We start from the raw sequence: 17,950 nt of genomic DNA, 5'->3' as shown, positions 1-17,950 counted from the left end.
TACCACGTGTGGTCCAACACAGACCAAAGTCTGGGGGAGTATTTCTGCTGGCCTCACCTGGCTCAGTGTGAAACCCACGTATCTGATAGCTCCTTCTAATCTTGTGCAATGAATGCTAAACAGGCCTCCTTCTAAAGGTACAACTTTATTTTTATGATAGAAGCTAATCTTAGAAAAGTGCTGTGAAACAGAATTTATGACTTGTAAATAGTGTTATTAAGCATTGTTGTATTAAATACAGGGCAGTGTAAACATCATACTGTTTCTAAGCAGTAACAGACGACAGTAAAAAGTTAACCTTTTAAGAGCTAGCAACATAAAATACTATAGAACAAAAATATGGGAGTCATAGTACATATTTTAAAATGTAAAGTAGAAATCCCGGGAAGGGCAGCATGTGTTTTTCTGGTTATTTTTTTTACAAGATGTATTTATAGTGAAATTGCAAAGATTTTTGCAGTGTTGTGTTCTGAATTGAAGCAGCTTTTGAAGAAAAGATAATATTTTTATAGGAGAACATGTAAGAGTCTTATGAAGTCAGCCATTTGACAGGGCATTAAATTTTATTGCTGTATGTTCTGTGCTGGAGGTTAACAACCAAGCCACATGGCAGACACTGACTCCAGCCAGCCCTACTGTAATAAATAATAATTGCCCCTCTGTTTCATCTAAAGCATTGTAAATCCAGAATTTGATCCCAAGCAAGATGGCAGAATGAAGACCTAGATTACACATTGCTGCTCCTGTTCAGTGTTTGCCATCTCCCAGACAGGCAGGGCAGGACTGTGCACACAGTGAGGGCAAGTGCCTCTGTCAGGGCTCACTCACACCCTTGGCTCCTCCTGCAGCTCTGCCCGGATCATGGCTGGGGAGCAGTGGGGGAATGCTCAGTCTCTATTGGGGTGCTCTGCAGGTAGATGCAGGATATACATACAGAGGTGCCTCTCTAAGGAGTGTATTTCTAAAATATCTCCACAGTATGTGGGCTGCTGTCTCATTTAATTTGCCCTTCAAAAGAAAAGCCTTCCCTGCATTTGTAACTAACTGCATATTTCTACAGTCCCTCTTTGTCTATTAATGGCTCCTCTCCATGCAGTCAAATTCCATATATAAAAATCCCCACCCCCAAAAGGCAGAGCTTTCAAGACAGAATGACTACAGGCAAGCTCAAGGTTAATAGTGAATTTGTATAACATGAAAGGCACCACTGTGCATTGAGGAGTGGCATTAGCCTGACACAGCAAAATCATCCCACGACCTTCCAGCTACGATTCCATCAGCTGTGCTGGTCCTTTTGAGCGTGTGCAAGTGGGTGCAGGCTCACAGCCATCAGCCAAGCTCTCACCACCTGCTCTGAGTCCTCCTGGGATCAGGGCGACAATTTCCATGAGAGTGGCTCCAGGCCACAAGCTGCTCTTCCAGGGACAGTAGCTTACCATTAGCTCCTTTACTTCAGGTTTCACCCTGAGTCCCAGTAGCACATTAGCTTGGTGACATCTCTGTTTCTGAACATTGTTTCTCTATGCTTCTCTGTGGTTAAACTAAGAGAAGCATAGATAAACAATGCTTCTGATATTTAGGGACCATCTGTGCTGGGTTTCTTGTGGTGGGGATGTTTTCTGGGTTTTTAGTATTTGATTTTTTTTCCTTTTGAAGTGGATGCCTATTTGAATTTGTCAAAACCAAAAATTTTCTACAGAAGGCCATGTGGTTCTTCTCCCCTCCATAATTTCTACCTTCCTTCACCCCTTGAGATGAACATTGCCCAGTATAGCAGGAACACAGAGTTCCCAAACCATCCACCAGAGCTTTGGCATGGAGACAAGAACACGAGCAGCCTGAAGATTTCAACCACATCCTTTCAGGCCTGCAGCTAGGACTGAGTGCTCACATGAATTATGTGTGTGACTGTGACCAGAAAAACACAGGAAATACTGCAGCTAGCATATGGACCTGAAAAGGGATTCATTTTCCTGTGAGCTGCACAGGCCAGGAGGATGTTGTTTAAAAGCTCTCATCTGATGTAGCTGCTAGTTTTTCTTCAAACAGAAGGGAGGATACTTCAGGTTTTTCAGCTCTCACAAAACCTGAGAACAACCATTGTTATTCCATGGATATATATTCCCTGGCCTAGCACCCAGTACCCAGGGGCTGGCCATCCCTACAGAGGCAAAGGGAGGCAGCAGCCTTCTCTTTTCTTTTTTTTTTCAGCAATGAGGAGAAATTATGTAAATTCAACTTTCCATTTTCTTGCAATCTGAAAGAAAAGAGTTTTTTGAAAAACAGTGGGATTTTTGGCATGCAGGCTCCCTCTGGTGACTCCTAGTGCAGCTCCACTGTTGAATGGAAAGAACATTACAAGGAGTGGAAGTATATTAAATCTGACTAATTTCAGCTTAAAATCTGTGGGGTTATTACTACATTTCACCTGCATTCCAGTGGTGGAATGAGGTTAGAGCCTGACTTTTATTTCAACTCACTCTAATGTAAGAAGTAAAAACTAATGTAATTAGTAAAAACTAATTTTTAAAGAATCTGTGGCAGTGATCTGGATGCGTCTAAACCTATAGAGGAGAGTCTACCTTTTCTGTTCTTTGTCTGTATTTTCCCCAATTAAACTGAATATACTGATATTCTCACTGTGCTTCCCAGAAAAATTGAGAGCTTTTCTTCAAGGAACAATGTTAACATAGTAAGGGTACAAATCCCTGGAATCAAGGGAAATAAACTGGATTGTAGCAATTTATGGCGTTTTGCACAGTAACACAGGTAGGTTTTCAGTTGTCTATAAGCTGAACAAGTTAAAATGAAAACATTTCAAATTTAAAATATTATTAGAGATGTCAAACTAAAGCTTTAATTTTTCTCCTCTCCCAAAAGATCTGGATGAGAGCTAATTGGTACAGACTAAACCCTTCACGACATGGAAATGACCACATCAGTGAAAACACCATCCCACAGCCGCCCAAATCCAAGCTTCACCTTTCAGTCCAGTGGGTGACAACTTTTGTGGAAGTACATTCCCTGCTTCTGCAAGGCAGCTCTGCAGTGTCAGTTTGGATGGGTGACACTGTGTGCTAGCAAAACATCTCAGAAGCAAAAATTTGGACTTGTTAGGGCAATATGAAGAAAATAGTAATGGCCTATTATTTGTATGCCACTCAAGAAACAACTGCAGTGGGGATAATAAGCAAAACACTGGCCTATCAATAACTTCTTTAATCATACAAGGTTTTTCTAATTTTGAAGTTGCTTATAAAATATGTAAAAGAAGAAGTAATTTCAACATTTACAATATTACTGATGTGAGGTTATGCTGATGCCAACATCCTGTCTCCTTTGTCATCATAGGAAGGACCACAAAGAAGATTATAATTCTAACTCAGTAGGAAATTAATCATCAAATTAACAGAGAAGCTTATAGACTTCTGACAAAAGAAAGAGACAGGATTAATTAAAAGTGAAAGCCACTTGGTACATGGAAGTACAGCAGAGAAACACCACCTTAGAATTTTGGGTGACCAGCAAAGATTTTGCTCCTGTCTTCATTTGGAAAACTCACTGGAAATATTTTCATACTAGCCCTAAAAGTCTTTGGCTGCACAGAGTATTCAGCAAGAAATTTACATCTGTTATTAACTAATAATTTTTGTGTCTGCCCCAGATCATGGAAAGAAATAATACCCACAAAAAGAATAACAAAAATAGAAAATATGGATCTAAATATAAACTGAACAGAATGCTGGGGGTGTCCTGCCAGACCTGGGGGTGAAACAGAAGGAGCAAAAGCTGTTCAGGGATTACACACAGGACTTCATTCACTCCATCACATACTCAGGCTTCTGCTTCTCAGGATCCCAGCCTCCTCTTCTTCTTCAGGGATTCTCTCCCCTAAGGATGTGGAAATAAGTTTTTTCTCAACTGTTTAGGTTTCTTGACCTCAGAAAAATTCCCATGTCAGTCAAAAACAAAAATGTAGACCCAGAGTGCAGTTGTCCAGGAAAAAGTGAGCAGCTGGATAATGCTGTCCACTAAAAAATGAAGTCAGATACAAATGCCTGAAATACAGCTTCTTGGAAATGGCTTATGAAGTTGGGGAGATTAAAATGTTTTGTAAAGCATTTTTAGTTAGGTTTTAAATGAAAAATCCCCTTAATTTCCACTGTGTTTTGAATGTGTATAAAAACAAAATTAATTTTCCTGCAGCATGTCTACATTTTTATGTTTAACAAACTAGGCACAATGAAATGTTCTGGTATTGCTAATTTTTTTGGTGGGTATTTTTTCTCTTCCTAAAAGGAACGGCAAAATTTCAGAGCTATTTTCGTAATCACGAACAAATTTAAATTGTCTGTCTTCAAGGAAGTGCACTTCAAGGAAGTGCAAATATTCAGCTATTGAAGCCTGCTACTGTCATTTTTAAAAGTGCTCTGGCATGAATCCATCCTGCTTAAACCAAGTCATCCTGCTTAAACTGACTGGGCTACAGACTGCCTAGTTAAAAATCAAGCCCTGGATGTCTCTCTGCTGGCTGGACAAGGAATCACAGACAAGTGCATCGCTTTTTGTGTGGGGAGCAAATCACTGTAAGTAAATCACAGCAAAAATTGCTAGGCTTTGTTCCTACTGCTCAGAAATTTGCAGATAAGGTGCATTTTCCTTTTTCCCCTTGCTTGTGCTGGCTGTGCTGCCAGAACAGCAGCGGGCTTGCCTTGCTCTGGGCCAGCCAGCCCAGCCCTTCCCAGCAGTGAGGCATGGCCAGCCCCACTCACTGCAAGGTCCTGAACTAAGGCACACAGCTCCATTTCTCCCCTCCATGAAAAGAGCTCTGCCAGCCAATATATTTTTTAAGCCCTAACGAAAATTGCCATTTGAATGGACGTCATTTAATTTCAAGTTAAAGCATATGGCATGAATAAAATGTGATGCTGCTCTTCTGTCACAGTGCAGCCTCACAGACCAGCTAGGTGCAATCTCAGGCCATGTAAGGTCCAAAAAGCTCAGACTCCTTCAGCACAGGTTCTTTAATACAGCATTTTCCCCAAGAATTAATTGTTGAAGGCATATCCCTTACAAATGCTTAGGCATTTGCTTTGAAGGCTGGCTTGCACAGCACAAGCAGGAGTTTGGGACAAAAATATCTACAGACATAACTGTGCTGTAGTAAGAGAAATGGCCAGGAGAGACAGTCAGAAATTTCCCATTAAGAACACAAGAAAAAAAAAATATTATAAAGGGGAAACTGTTCTTGGTTGCCACTATTAGCAGGAACAGATTAGAGGAAATAAAATTATGACACTTGATTCACTTCCTCACACAGAAGTTACCAGTTAATTTTTTACCATATTGGGAGTAGAACTCTCTTGTTTTATCCTCTGTGAAAGGAACAGTAGCTGTGAACAAAGCATTTGTTCCTAGAGACAAGTGGAGGACTGCTTTTGTAAATGCTCACTGATTTCAAGGCCTGGAAACAACCCTTATTTTTATAACTGAACCTCTGGCATAAAGCACAGCCTTCAACCTAATACTACACTTGATCCATATTTGAGGTTGAACAATGGCTTATATTTTAGAATGCAGCAGTTAGGAGTTCTTCCAAAAGTTAAGATTTATCTAATTATCCTTAACTTTTCCCTTATTTACTTACAGCACATAGGTTGAGATAATTATTTTATTTTGTACATAGCAGTCTACATAACTAAAATTTTGTCCCTACCTCTAAACAGACTTACCTTCTGTAGCTGAAATACTGAGCATTGTTTCACACTGTCTTTAGCATCAGCTTTCCCAAATCTTTGCTGATGTGATTTTCTAGCTGTAAAACTTACTTCCCACTTTTAGCCTCCTGGCTTATTTTAAGATAGTCAGGCTACAGAGTGGCTCCAGCTGGATACATAGGCTGGAGAAGCTTGTGGTTAATCCTAAGAATGACAGAAGTTGCCTGTGAAAGTGTAAGATGGTTTAATTTAAAGAAGCTCTGTTTAGAAAATGCTTCTCACTAACTTTTAAGGCCAGTGAGCTCTAACACATAATTTGTGACAGTAGCAGAGCTTTTGACTTCTGTTATTATGGAGCAGCTGATTAGAGGTTTGAAAATGTGGCCTTTTATTTGGTGGAATTACTGCAATCCTTCGACATAAGGGAACAATTCTGCCAGTCCTATGGTTTTGACTCTCAGGCAGACAGCTGCCTGACTGAAAGTGGTGCTGATGTTAAAAGTGAGGGCTTAGCAATTCCAGCAAATGAACACATTGCCCAGTAAGATCTGGCTTCCAGACAAGTGCTTTTTCAGAGGAGATTCTGACCATCTAACAAGCTTCCCAGGACCCATCAAAGCACAGCACCTTTGAAAGTCTGCTTGCATTGGTTGAATTCAAGCACGCTTACCAGCAGTTCTAAGCCTGTCTTTTAGCTGTGAAAAATTGGGATGGAAAAGTGTCAGCTGAAAAGCTCTAATCCTCTCCTGATTGCTGGTCCCAGCTGCCTGGTCAGAGCAGCACAGGAGCCATGGGGAGGAGAGCCTTGCAGCGCTGCCTGGATTCATCACTGCTGTGGAAGCCACCTCTGCCTGTTTTTCTGATCAAGTTTTTGGGGTATTTGACCAAGAGCCATCCTCCACAAAACCAGCTAATTAATATTTTCTGGTTTTCCAAAGGGTAAAGTCACCCACTTGCTGGCTGACTGCAGGAGCTTCTGCTCTTCACCTCGTCTCTGAAGACTGGCTGCCTTCTGCAGTCTGAGGGCCAGCAGGGGAAGCAAGGACCAGCAGAACAAGATGTTTCCATACCAGGAGAAGTTGCCTGGGGCAACAGAAACCTCTCTGTTTACTCTTTAGGCTGCTGTACATGGGAGATGCAGTCCCTTCAGCCATGGCAAAGTTGACCTCTCTCTCCAGTGCATGTTCTGGCCAGCCTGTGGAGGGCCAACAAAAGCCTTTCTGTGCAAGAAGCTCCTTCACATGACTCTTAAGGAGCCAGTGCTGCTTCAAGCCATTCTGAGAGGGAAACATGGAAAGTGGAAAGTGATGTCTCAGAGAACAAACTGGAAAGTAGCCAGACATTTGCAACATGATTTTTGCTGCCCTCATACAGTCTTCATTGTGATAGTTTAACAGTGAGCCTTTTGACTGAAAGTAGCCTCAAATGAGCCTCAACATTTGTCATTTAAAAGGCTCACCATGACGACTGAGGATTGTGTGACTTGAGCTAAGAGAAGAGTTAGCAGCAACCAGCAGACATTTAGAAAATTAGTCATACTTTGTTGCTGCATTTCTGAATGATCATTCACAAACCTCTACAGGGCCATGGTGACCTGCTGAATATGCTGATGATCTGATCTGCTCCAGATCAGATATGTGACCTACATAAACCTGTCATATTTGCCAATGCTTCAGATCATTTGTTTTGGTTTAGTCATGCATATTAGAGAGAGGAAAAAAGTAAATGAACTTGCAAGGCTGAATAATGTCTTGGTCTCATAATCACAACACAAATGAGAATTTTTTTCTCCTCATTTTGAGCTGAGGTACAAAATAATACAACACATGGAGGGTTTTTTTAATTATTATTTCCATATTGCTATAATGTCAGCCTAGTTTAAACTGCCACATTGGTGCTCCAGATTCTTTTCATTCTAAATGTTGGAGGTCCCCCATATCTGCTGTCTTTGAATGCTGATTTACCATTTATATCAATGGTAAATTACAGAATGACAGCCTGACTTTGCTTTTTCTAGGCTAATGTAAACAGGAGTTTGAAAATATCTAGTGCACCTACTTTTTGTACCAACTTGTTTCTCTCATATCTCAAACTTTAAAGCCACATACAACAGCAATTTACTGTTGTACAGTATTTTACACAAATTCATTGCAAATAAACAGTAGCTGGGGTTTTGTCTTTATAACTGGAACTTAACATCAATGACTCTTTCTTTATGTTGACTTTTCTTTCTTTAGCAATAGTAAGAGAAAATCTCATTAATTTCTGGAGGAGTGGGACCAAGGTCTGTGTAATAAAGAAAAGACCTGGTTATATTAAAACTCATTGGCGACAGGATTAAGGGCCACCCTTGCATGTTGTTATCAAGCTTCTGTAAAACCTTGCTTAACAGAAACTCTGGCATGGGTACCACTCAGAGTCCCTTGAGACTGTTGCACAGTGCCTCATTTTTCAGTCTTTCTCCACAAAGAACAACCCAAATTTTAGAAAACTTTCAAAGGTTGTATCAAGCAGACTGTTCACAGTTACCAACATCTATAAAGCAAAATTTTCCACATCCCTTTATTTTTATTTTGCCTTCCCTCCCTTGTGTTTTTTTTTCTGTTCACTCACTCATACACATGGGAGTTGCCAAGGCCTGGGACCATGTATTTTGTTGTGTTTTATTGCTGTGGTGTCCTAGATAACTGTGGTTAGATAAAAGGTAGGAGAATAGAGACAGTGGTGAAGGTAATCTGGCCCCTAAGGAGTTACAGCTGTGCTAATTATCAAGCATTATGAACAAGTCTGCTCTTAATAGGCCACAGCTGGATCCAGTTAAGAGGGGTATTATAAAAGAGCAGGTTGGCTGGTTGAGAGGAGAGGTGGAGTTTGTTGGCTGTGCAGAGAGGAAGGAGTCAGTGCTGTGAGGAGCTGCTTGTGAGATATCATCAAGAAGGTACGAAACCTTTGCAATGAGAGCAGCAACAGATAACTTTTTGATAATCTTTGAACTCCCAGGAGCTTAGAGACCACCCAAGAGAGTGGCTGCTTCAGGACACACAGGCTGGGCTCTTGTTGCCAGATCTGCTTGGAAGCAGGACTAACCTCCTGCCACAGGTCATCTGGTTTGATTATTGAATGTGAGCATCCGCAGATGAAATAATAGCTGCCAGCTTGTCAGACTGAAGCCATTCTGCTGGGTGGGCATGAGGAAACACAAGAAAAGATGTGAAAAATGCATCTTGTGTTTGCATATAAACACCAGCAATTGTCTGGCTCTTTGTTCACACTCAGTAATCATCCACTGATGACTGTACACGATTCTTGTCATATCATACTGAGGTTAATGAAGCATCTGGGAACCCACACCAGGAATTCAGGCCATGCCACATAAACCTTGTTCAAACATTTAACAGAAGCTGGTTGTTGCACCAGGGAACACCCAGCTAGGGTGTAGCAATCCAGCCCAGGAACAGATAGAGAGTTTTAGGGAGGAAAGCAACAGTCTTTGTCTCAGCAGGTTGGCAACAAAAATGTTCTCCGGGTATTTCTGAAATTCCAAAACTGAGGGCTTTGAGGATTTGGATATAGCCATGGAGGCAGATAGTTGTATCTCTCCAGAACTTAAGAGAAGGAACAAAAATGCTAATAGAAAAGCCTAGCAATTTGAGAAGCAAAGCTGTATTATTTCCTGATTTATGTACAGAGGATGCCCATAATATATGAAGAAATTTAATTTTCCTTGAAAGCATAAATAGCCACCATTAGTCTGAAATATTTTGGAGGGAATCAATGGAGGAAACTCAAGGGCGAAAGTAGTGGCAGGAGAAAAGGTACATTTATGAAGCTTGGAGAAGGAGATGTGGTGGTAGTGAAGATCCCAGAAAAAGGAGAGCTTCAAAGTCTGGATATATGGGATGCATTAAACAAGAAAAACCATGAAAGACTCAGCTGACAATTGGATATGGGGATCTAGAGAAGAGTGGAAATCAGAAATGTGTAAGCCTAAATACCAGGAAAAAATGACAGTGTTGTTCATGGTAGATGAATGCTTTAAACAGGGCTTCAGATCAAGAGCTTGATTTTGACCCTTTGAGGTGCTATCTTAGACTTCCACGAGCTTGCAAAGAAGACACAGTCTAGAGTTTTAATTTGGACAGAAAGGAAAATGGCTCAGAGAATGGGAAGGAGAAAGGCATTACAACAGCAGAACCACAGGGAAGGAGAGCCAAGGCAAAAATTGTCAGAGGCAAAGATATCAGCAAGCTGGAAAGAACAGGGAGGGAAGTCACTGGGACTTGGCCCGAATGCTGAGACTGGGTCCAAGGGCAGCTGGATCAAAGGGAATGGAGGATGGGAGCAGAAGGGCTGATAAGGTGGAAACAGTGAGCATCATTTTTGGTGAGCTGAATGGTAGAGAGAGAAAAAGGGGAGGCAGGTAGGGTTAATGTTTTTTAAGAGTTACTAATGAAAGCTTAAGCACTGAACTCTGACTTGTATGCAAGTAGAGCTTATCTAAACCACTCAATTAAGTAAAAATGGATTAAAGGTTTCAGGAACTGATTGTACAGATGAAGGAGAGAGATAACAGGTCATTTATGCAAAGAGGAAACAAGAGAAAGCTCAAAATAGTTTTTGGGAAACTATAGCATTTTTCTTACTGTTCTGCTCCTGTATGGAATATATGCCCTCCTGCATTTCAGCTGTTTTAAAAAACAAATTTAAAAAAAAATACATAGTAGGATTTAATTTTGTTCCAGCCAAAAAAATCAAATTTTTGATCAAGAAATGCCTAGGAGATGGGTAAGCTTTGAGTTTCTCCATGACCAGCTGTGTTTCTGATATCTTCTCCAGATGGGGCAGAGAGAAGACAAGACATGTATTTCTTGCATTTGAATAAATCAGGCAGTGTAGCTGGTGTGTACCCGACAGTGAACATTTGAAGATGATGAAACTGGATTTTTCTAAACTTCTGTGAAGCAGAAAGTGCCGAGAATGGAGGCTAGTGAAGCTCTATTCTGTTGAACTGAAAGTCATCACAGAGAAGAAAAGTTTTCAATAATAATTCAGCTTCTGTCACAGTAGGTTTCTGCCAGGCAGCTGCTCCTGCAGCCTCTGATGGTCCTCAGCTTCTGCTGGAGGTGGGAAGAGCAGGAAGCATTTGATGCTTTTCAGAGCTGACACTGTGTCCTGTGCCTGTCAGAGCTAGATTGTGGTGCTCATGGCAGGGACAGGCAGGACAGATATTTCTGGAAACATCTGGCAAAACATCTTGTGGAGTGTAGAGAGTCCATGTCACTCCCATTGAGCAGATGCCCAGCTGAGCAAGAAAGGCATTTCTTGTGAAGCAGGGTGCATCGGCCTTGGTTTTATTAGCACAGTGGTTTCTTAACCTGTTACATGTGCAGGCAGCTGAGCACATTCTTTTGGTGGCAGTGGCAGTCAGCACCCTCAGGCTGACACTGTGGCAGTGACTGAGACAATGATGTGCCCTGAGGCCCCCAAGGGAAGATGAGCCATTCCAGCAGCAGTGCCAGGACTCATCCCCAGAGGAGCAGCTCTGTGCCTCCTTCTCAGGAATTACATTTTTCTGTTGCAGTTGCATGCACGTGGCCACAACAGGGGTGTAATTTCTGTGTGAGATTTTGGGGATCTCCTGGGTGCATCTGTCACATGAAAGAAATGCTCCAGGTTCACTGACTTTAATCTCATTATTTTCACCCCTTGTGTTTGAGAAATATGTAGCTCACATACATGTGTATATAATATAGCTCACATACATATATAGCTCACATACATATATATATATAATCACAGTGGAGCACATAATTACAAGTTTGTATGCTTTCCAAAATCAGCACAGAAATATTGATTTAGTCTGGCCCCATGGTTTTAAGGAGTGAAGAGGAATCTTATTCCTAAAATAAGTCTGACTGGTGCACTTAGACACTTCATCACTTTTCCAGAGAAAGGAGTCATTTGAAGCTCCCAAGTGGATCAATGTGTAGCCCAGGCAGTTAATGTTAATACATTGTTATAAACTGTAAGATGCATTTACTGAGTTTTGATTTCATAAAATCATCCAGTCATTTAGGTTGCAAGGAACCTTGGGAAAGTCCATAGCTCAACCTGATGCATAATGCAGAATTAGCACCAAGTTTAACAAGGTTGTTCAGTGCTTTGTCTGGTTCAGTGCTGAAAATCTTGAAGAGACACATCACATTTTCACTGTGAATTCACACCAGTACTTAAATACACTCAGTGGAATAATTTCTTCCTTATATCCAGTCAGAAAATAGTCTTTTCACAATTCACAACCAGACACCTTCATCTTCTGGGTGACTTTCCTTGGTCCAGGCAGGATGCTGTTAGGTGCCCCAAAGCTGCCCCTGACCTGATGCAGCTGCTGTTCTCTCCTGTGACTGCAGGGACATCCCTATGTATGCTCTGGAAGACCTGCCAGCTTCATTTGGCTCTTCCCAAGTGCTTTCCTTTGCACCCAGCCCAGCCAAAGACCTGTGGTGGATGCTGGATTTAGTGATGTTAATTTGAGGGGTTTTTTATTTGGTTGTTTTTGTTGTTTGTTTGGGTTTTGTGTTTTCTGTCTGTTTGTTCATTTGTTTTGTTGGCATATTTTAAATCAAAACTTGAATTGGGAAAAAAACATTATAAGGAAGACACATCAGAGAAACGTAATTTAAACATATTTAACTGGTAAACGCAAACCAGAATGTACCATTTAAAAAAATAATACTTTTTCCTGTTTAGTGGTATGAATCTATGATATTTCTTTTGATATTCTCATTTTTGCTAAGGAAAATAGAAAACAATTAATTTATCACTGGCTGAGATGTTTTTATTTAGCTGTTATCCTCTTTGGCCAGGTCTATTTGCATGATTATTTCAGTGATTTGAGTTCTGAAACGCTGAAAATGAGCCTGTTTTATCTGTGCCTTTCACTGCTTTCTGCAAATCTGGAAATGTGTTTTTGATAGAGAGAGGATCAGCTCCAAATCGTAAAACTAAATAACCCTTCAAACTTTAGGGAATTCAAGCTGCCAACCAGACTTCAATCCTGAGTTTGGTAAATGTCAACACCCTTCCTTGGGCAGTGAAGCAAAGTGAAGGAAGAAGTGTTAAATAGGATGGGGAGCTGCCTTAATTACTTGAATATTTTTAAATTTTTTTTTGCAGGAGATATTTAATTCAGGAACACTTGGTTGTTTCAAATCTTGTGACCCTGCTTAGCTTTCTAAGCTGGTGCTTTGGTTAGATGGAGAGAAGCTAAAAGACAGCTGCTGATGAAGCAGCATGGATGTGATGTGACTGCAAAAATGACACAAAATTGTCCCATTCCCATTCATAATTTATAAGTATCTAGAATTCTACAAATATTCTTTGAGACAATGACTTCAGCTGAAAAGAATCGACAGTTCAAATTATATTTGTGTATGGCTGCTCAATCTGGTTTGGAATTATGGGTTTGTTTATCAACATTAATTGTATTGAATTACCTGCAGTGAAACATAAACCCTTCGAGGAAAAACAATTCTTGTCCTGCTGGCTTTAGCAGTGTTCAGACACACTTTGCTTTAAAGTAACATAAGGATGAGTGTGAAGACATTGTTGGTATGAAACATTTTCAGGCAGTGGTGAGAAGGGGCAGTGTTTGGTCTGGAAGGGGATTTTTGCTGCCAGACATCCCAGGTGAAGAGCAGAGCCCCAGGCAGGGTGTGACACTGAAGCAGGGGCTGGGTGAGGTGCAGAGGGGATTGGGAGCTCATGGGGACAGTGGAAGGGGTGGCACCCTGTGAGCCCCATCCCCAAGAAGAGCAGGGCAGGGCACCCAGAGAGAGAAACGGAGCAGCATCAGGACAGGGCAGGCACAGCTCTTCAGGAAACTGAGTGCCCACAAATTCACTGCCTGGAAAAGGGGACATTGATGGGACAGGGTGAGTCCATGGATCAGCATTTGCAGTCCTCCCTATTTGCTACTGACACTGTAAAGTTTGTGCAGTTTATGTGGAATCAGTAACTTGATGTTTCTAACTGGGATGTGCTCTTAGATACAAACAATTTCTTCTAAAATATCCTGGCTTTGTTTTGCTTTTTTGCTACAAGTAAAATCTTACAGTCTGTATTTCATGCCCATCTTTACACCGTGATCAATCAGTGAACAGAAATAATCCCCAATCTACAGCATTTTGGTCCTTCTTGGTTACTAGCTGAGAAAGCTGAGGGCATGAGCTGTGTCACTGGTACAAAGATTGGAAATATGAGAAGGAAATATCCTTTCTCATAAGTTAGTGTTGCCATAGCTGTGGCTGTAAAAACGGCTGAGATGACCTGAGTAATGAATATTTACTGTCTCTGACAGAATGTAACCTTTCAGCAAACAATTCAGATATTGCTAAGCAAAGATGCTGAGCTGATCCAGCAATGCACTCTGAGGTTTCACCTCACTGCCTGCTTGTCACAGTGTTCATATTGACAAAGGGCAGGGCACAGCCTGAGTAACCCCACTGGAGCCACGCTGGAGAGCCCCTGTGGCAGCCTGTGCTCTGGAGCTGTGGCTGAATGTGCCAGGGTGCACCTGCCCAGCTCCACTGCCTTCTCACCACCCTTGGCAGCCGCTGAGGGCTCCTGCAGTGTTATGTGGCTAGATATGCTTTTAATCCAGGAGTATGATGGCTGGAATTTAACTATTTTTAATACTCCAGGCCATTTTGTGCACTGTAAAAGTCTGCAGCTTTGTGCAGGAAATGTATCTTTTCAGGGCAGTTACCCGCATTTCCTGTGATACATGTTCATATGTTACTGACAGGAATTTAATTTCCTCTATGTCAATTCACACTAATTTATTCCATTGTGTAGATGAGCATCTTATTTCATAATGCCACACCAAGTTGTTCATGCTGACAACCTGATGCTGTGAGAACATCTTGAGGCTTATATATAAGTATATGAAGTCTTGGGCACTTACTGGCCAGAGAAGGAAACTTCCAAGGGACACTAGCATAAAATGACTGGCAGAGGTGAAAGCAGGCTGCAGAATGGAGCTTATGAAAAAATCATTAAATAAGATCAATAGCTACTTGCCATGCAAAAATCAATGGGTAATGCTCAGTGATGTAATTTCTCTCCATTTGCTACAGTTTTCATATTTAATATTGCAATTAAACCACACAGCCAAAAGCCTTCACTCCTACAAACAATAGAGTTCCGTGGTTTCATCATACCATGTATGACATACCTTCTCTTCTGTCCATAACTCTGCCCTTCTCATCTTTGAAAAGCTCCCTAAAAAAATTATTCACTCTGGCTCCAGCAATTCCTGACAGAAGTACTGAACAGCAGCTGTTAGGTGAGTACTGTGGATTGTGCAAGAAATGGCTCTGTAAGTGCAGAGGAAAAAACAGCAGACAAATTTACCTTAAAAACACAACATAATTTGGAAACAAATGTCCAGTAACCTGTAGTGAGGTGAAACCATATTCAAAGTGTTTGTCTTACTAAAGGGTGTTGCTAAAGAGGAGCTGCTAAGAGCTTGGTAGTAGCTGAGCACTTTCACGTATCACAGTTCTTAATTGGAAATGGCTGGCTTATTGCAGGGCACACTCACAAGAGCTGTGGCTTTGGAGCATTAATGTATCTGCTTGGTTTATGTCAGAACAACAGATTCCCAGGAGACTGTGTGCTGTCATTTGTATGGAAGAAAAGAGAGAGAGGAGCCCAGAGCCCAGCAGAGAGTGATGGGCTCCTGTTAGATGTAGAGCTGGTAGAGAAACATTTTTCCTAACAGTTAGAGATGGTTACTAGAGCTAAGTATGATCTTTAATGAAATAAAAAATAATTTTATGCAATGACGGTAATGGCATCAGAAAATAGCTTAATTCAGGCTTACGATTTGTTCAAATCATGCATTTTTGATCAATAGTTATGTTCCCACTTTGTCATAAACTGAGAGACCCCAAGACTAATCTTGCACATTTGCTGTTTAGGTTTTTTGAAAACAGCAACTCTTCCTGTCTGGTCTCTCTGCCATCTTTTTATCTTGATGTTGCTTCCTTTTCCAGCTTGAATTCTACCACACCAAGGCAGAGCTAAAATGGGTTTAGGCCCATTCATTGAAGTCTACTTCCTTATACTGAACATAAGACAGGGAAATATCTGTAATTTTCTTCATTTTCATAAAGTCCACTTCATTTGTTGGCTGAAACCATCCATCAGTACGTACTTGATAACTTCCCTCAAATGAAAAACTCGATATAACCAAAACCAGGATATTTGAACTTCCAAATATCCTGTGATAGGTATTTACCCTTTTCATCCAGCCCCTCATGGTATTTGGAGGTCAAAAGAACACATTCACCAAGTAAGAAATTATCCAGTGTGGTCACAGCTTTGGTGCCAGCAGTCTCCTCTCTGTCAGGACAGAGCCTCTCTCTCTTTGGCTCAGGACAGCTTTGCAATCGTGTTCAACACAAACTTGACCAAGGCTTACCAAAGAAAAAAGAAGCAAATACTGTTCAGAACCTTTATTCAAGGAAGAGAATACCTCTGCTGCAAATACACCACCATATGAATTGAACTAAGACATTTGTGAAAAAAGGAGCAAATATGGGCATTAAACTTGCCCGTATTTTGGTTTTCTGTTTCTTCCTCCACAAAAAAAATACCTGATGCAAGCCAAATACAACCTTAACCATGACTTCTATATTTTCAGGGATTAAGCATCTGAAGAGTCAGACTGAGTCAGTGTTTCCAGAAGAAGAAGAGGGACTTGGCGAGCGGGAAGAGGAGTGGGGCCATTAGCCAGCACGGAGCTGCCCCAAGCCCAGAGCCCCTGCCCTGCCCTCGGCCCCGCCGTGTCCTGTCCCCACCGGGGGCTCTGCACACGTGTCCTGGGGCCCTTCTGCCCCGAGACAAAACTGTTATTTTAAAGTCATTTTTTTCTTTTATTTTCTATGACTTAGAAATGTAATTTGCAAATGTGTTGGCTCCCTGACGTCAGTACTGCCAGAGCTTAACTACTGCGTGTGAGCTGTATCTAAGGCTTATTGTAAATAAAAGTGATTTAAAAGGTACAAAATAAATAATACATTAATTTAGACAAGATTGTTGTACAGAAGGTTTGTCTTGCTACAGAGAAATGTTCATATAAAATGAAATGTTCATATGAACATATAAAATGAAATGTTCATATATAATATGAAAAACAGGACAGGTGACAGCCTTCCTGCCCTGCCTATAGCTCAATATGAGCTAGTGAGCAACAGCACTACAAGCTGCACAAATTCACCTTGGGAATAAGTCCCAGGGTTTTGGCTGAATGGGTCATACCATCCTTTTTATTTTTTGGACCAAAAAAACTCTATGGCATAAAATGGAATAAGGTGGAGGAGGGAAAAAAATGTTTCTTCAAAGTCACACTTAACAGATTATTTTGATTTTTCAATCAATGGTAGATTTTTAAATGAATTCACTGTCATTTTTTATTAATTGTTTGATACAAAAGTTTTGTCTTCACTTCAACATTCCACTGATGCAAATCTCTTTTAAAGGGCTGAGCTAGCAAAAAAACCCCCAAACAAACAAAAACCAACAAACAAACAAAATAATAAAATCTATTAAATATAGGAAAACACAGAGCCTTTTGTCTATGCCTTGCATGGTGATTTGACTGATTTCACAAGCTGAGGTCTTCCACAAAAACCTGCTGAGAACAGGATCTGTCCACTAGTGTTTCTTTATATTTAAGAGCCCTTTTTTCCTCCCTCTGTATCTCTGCATCCTGCCCTCTTTAGTTCCATTTTCTGTAGAAACACTGCAGACAGGATCCATGACTCCAGCTCAGCAAGGGTGTGCAAGAAGGACTAAAGAAGGACTCTGCAATTATACAGGAGCCACTACAGGACTTACAGGACTGAGAGCTTTTTATGTCCCCAACAACAAAAATAAGGAAATGACCCTTCAGAAACTGTTTGAGTGGCCCCAGGTCAGGTGTGGAACGGCAGCAAGAGGAGCTGGGCTCTGGTCCCAGCTCTGCCATGGCTTTGCTTGCTCACAGCACCAGGCTCTTCACAACATTGCTCTTTGCCACAGTGCTCCTAAGCTGCCCCACTGGTGTTTAACCTCACACCATCTCTCTGTGCTGCTAGCTAATAAATCACTTTGGATATTAATGGCTTTTTCTGGTTATTAGTACCCACAGGCTGCAGATGAGAACTGTCTAGGACCTGTGAGCAAAT

The 17,950-nt window shown here is 41.1% G+C and overlaps 1 protein-coding gene across 1 annotated transcript in view; it reads left to right on the top strand.

The window, feature by feature from the left end:
- PPP1R1C (protein phosphatase 1 regulatory inhibitor subunit 1C) overlaps positions 1-17,100 on the top strand; it is a 45,814-nt gene extending 28,714 nt beyond the window's left edge. The window contains exon 5 of the mRNA XM_064434271.1: positions 16,426-17,100. Coding sequence (XP_064290341.1) covers positions 16,426-16,514 — 89 coding nt within the window. The 3' untranslated portion in view covers positions 16,515-17,100. The remainder of the gene's footprint in view (positions 1-16,425) is intronic.
- Positions 17,101-17,950: the final 850 nt, after the last annotated feature.

This window comes from Passer domesticus, chromosome 10 (assembly GCF_036417665.1).
Source record: "Passer domesticus isolate bPasDom1 chromosome 10, bPasDom1.hap1, whole genome shotgun sequence".
NCBI lineage: Eukaryota > Metazoa > Chordata > Aves > Passeriformes > Passeridae > Passer > Passer domesticus.
This window is presented reverse-complemented; position numbering and strand designations above follow the sequence as displayed.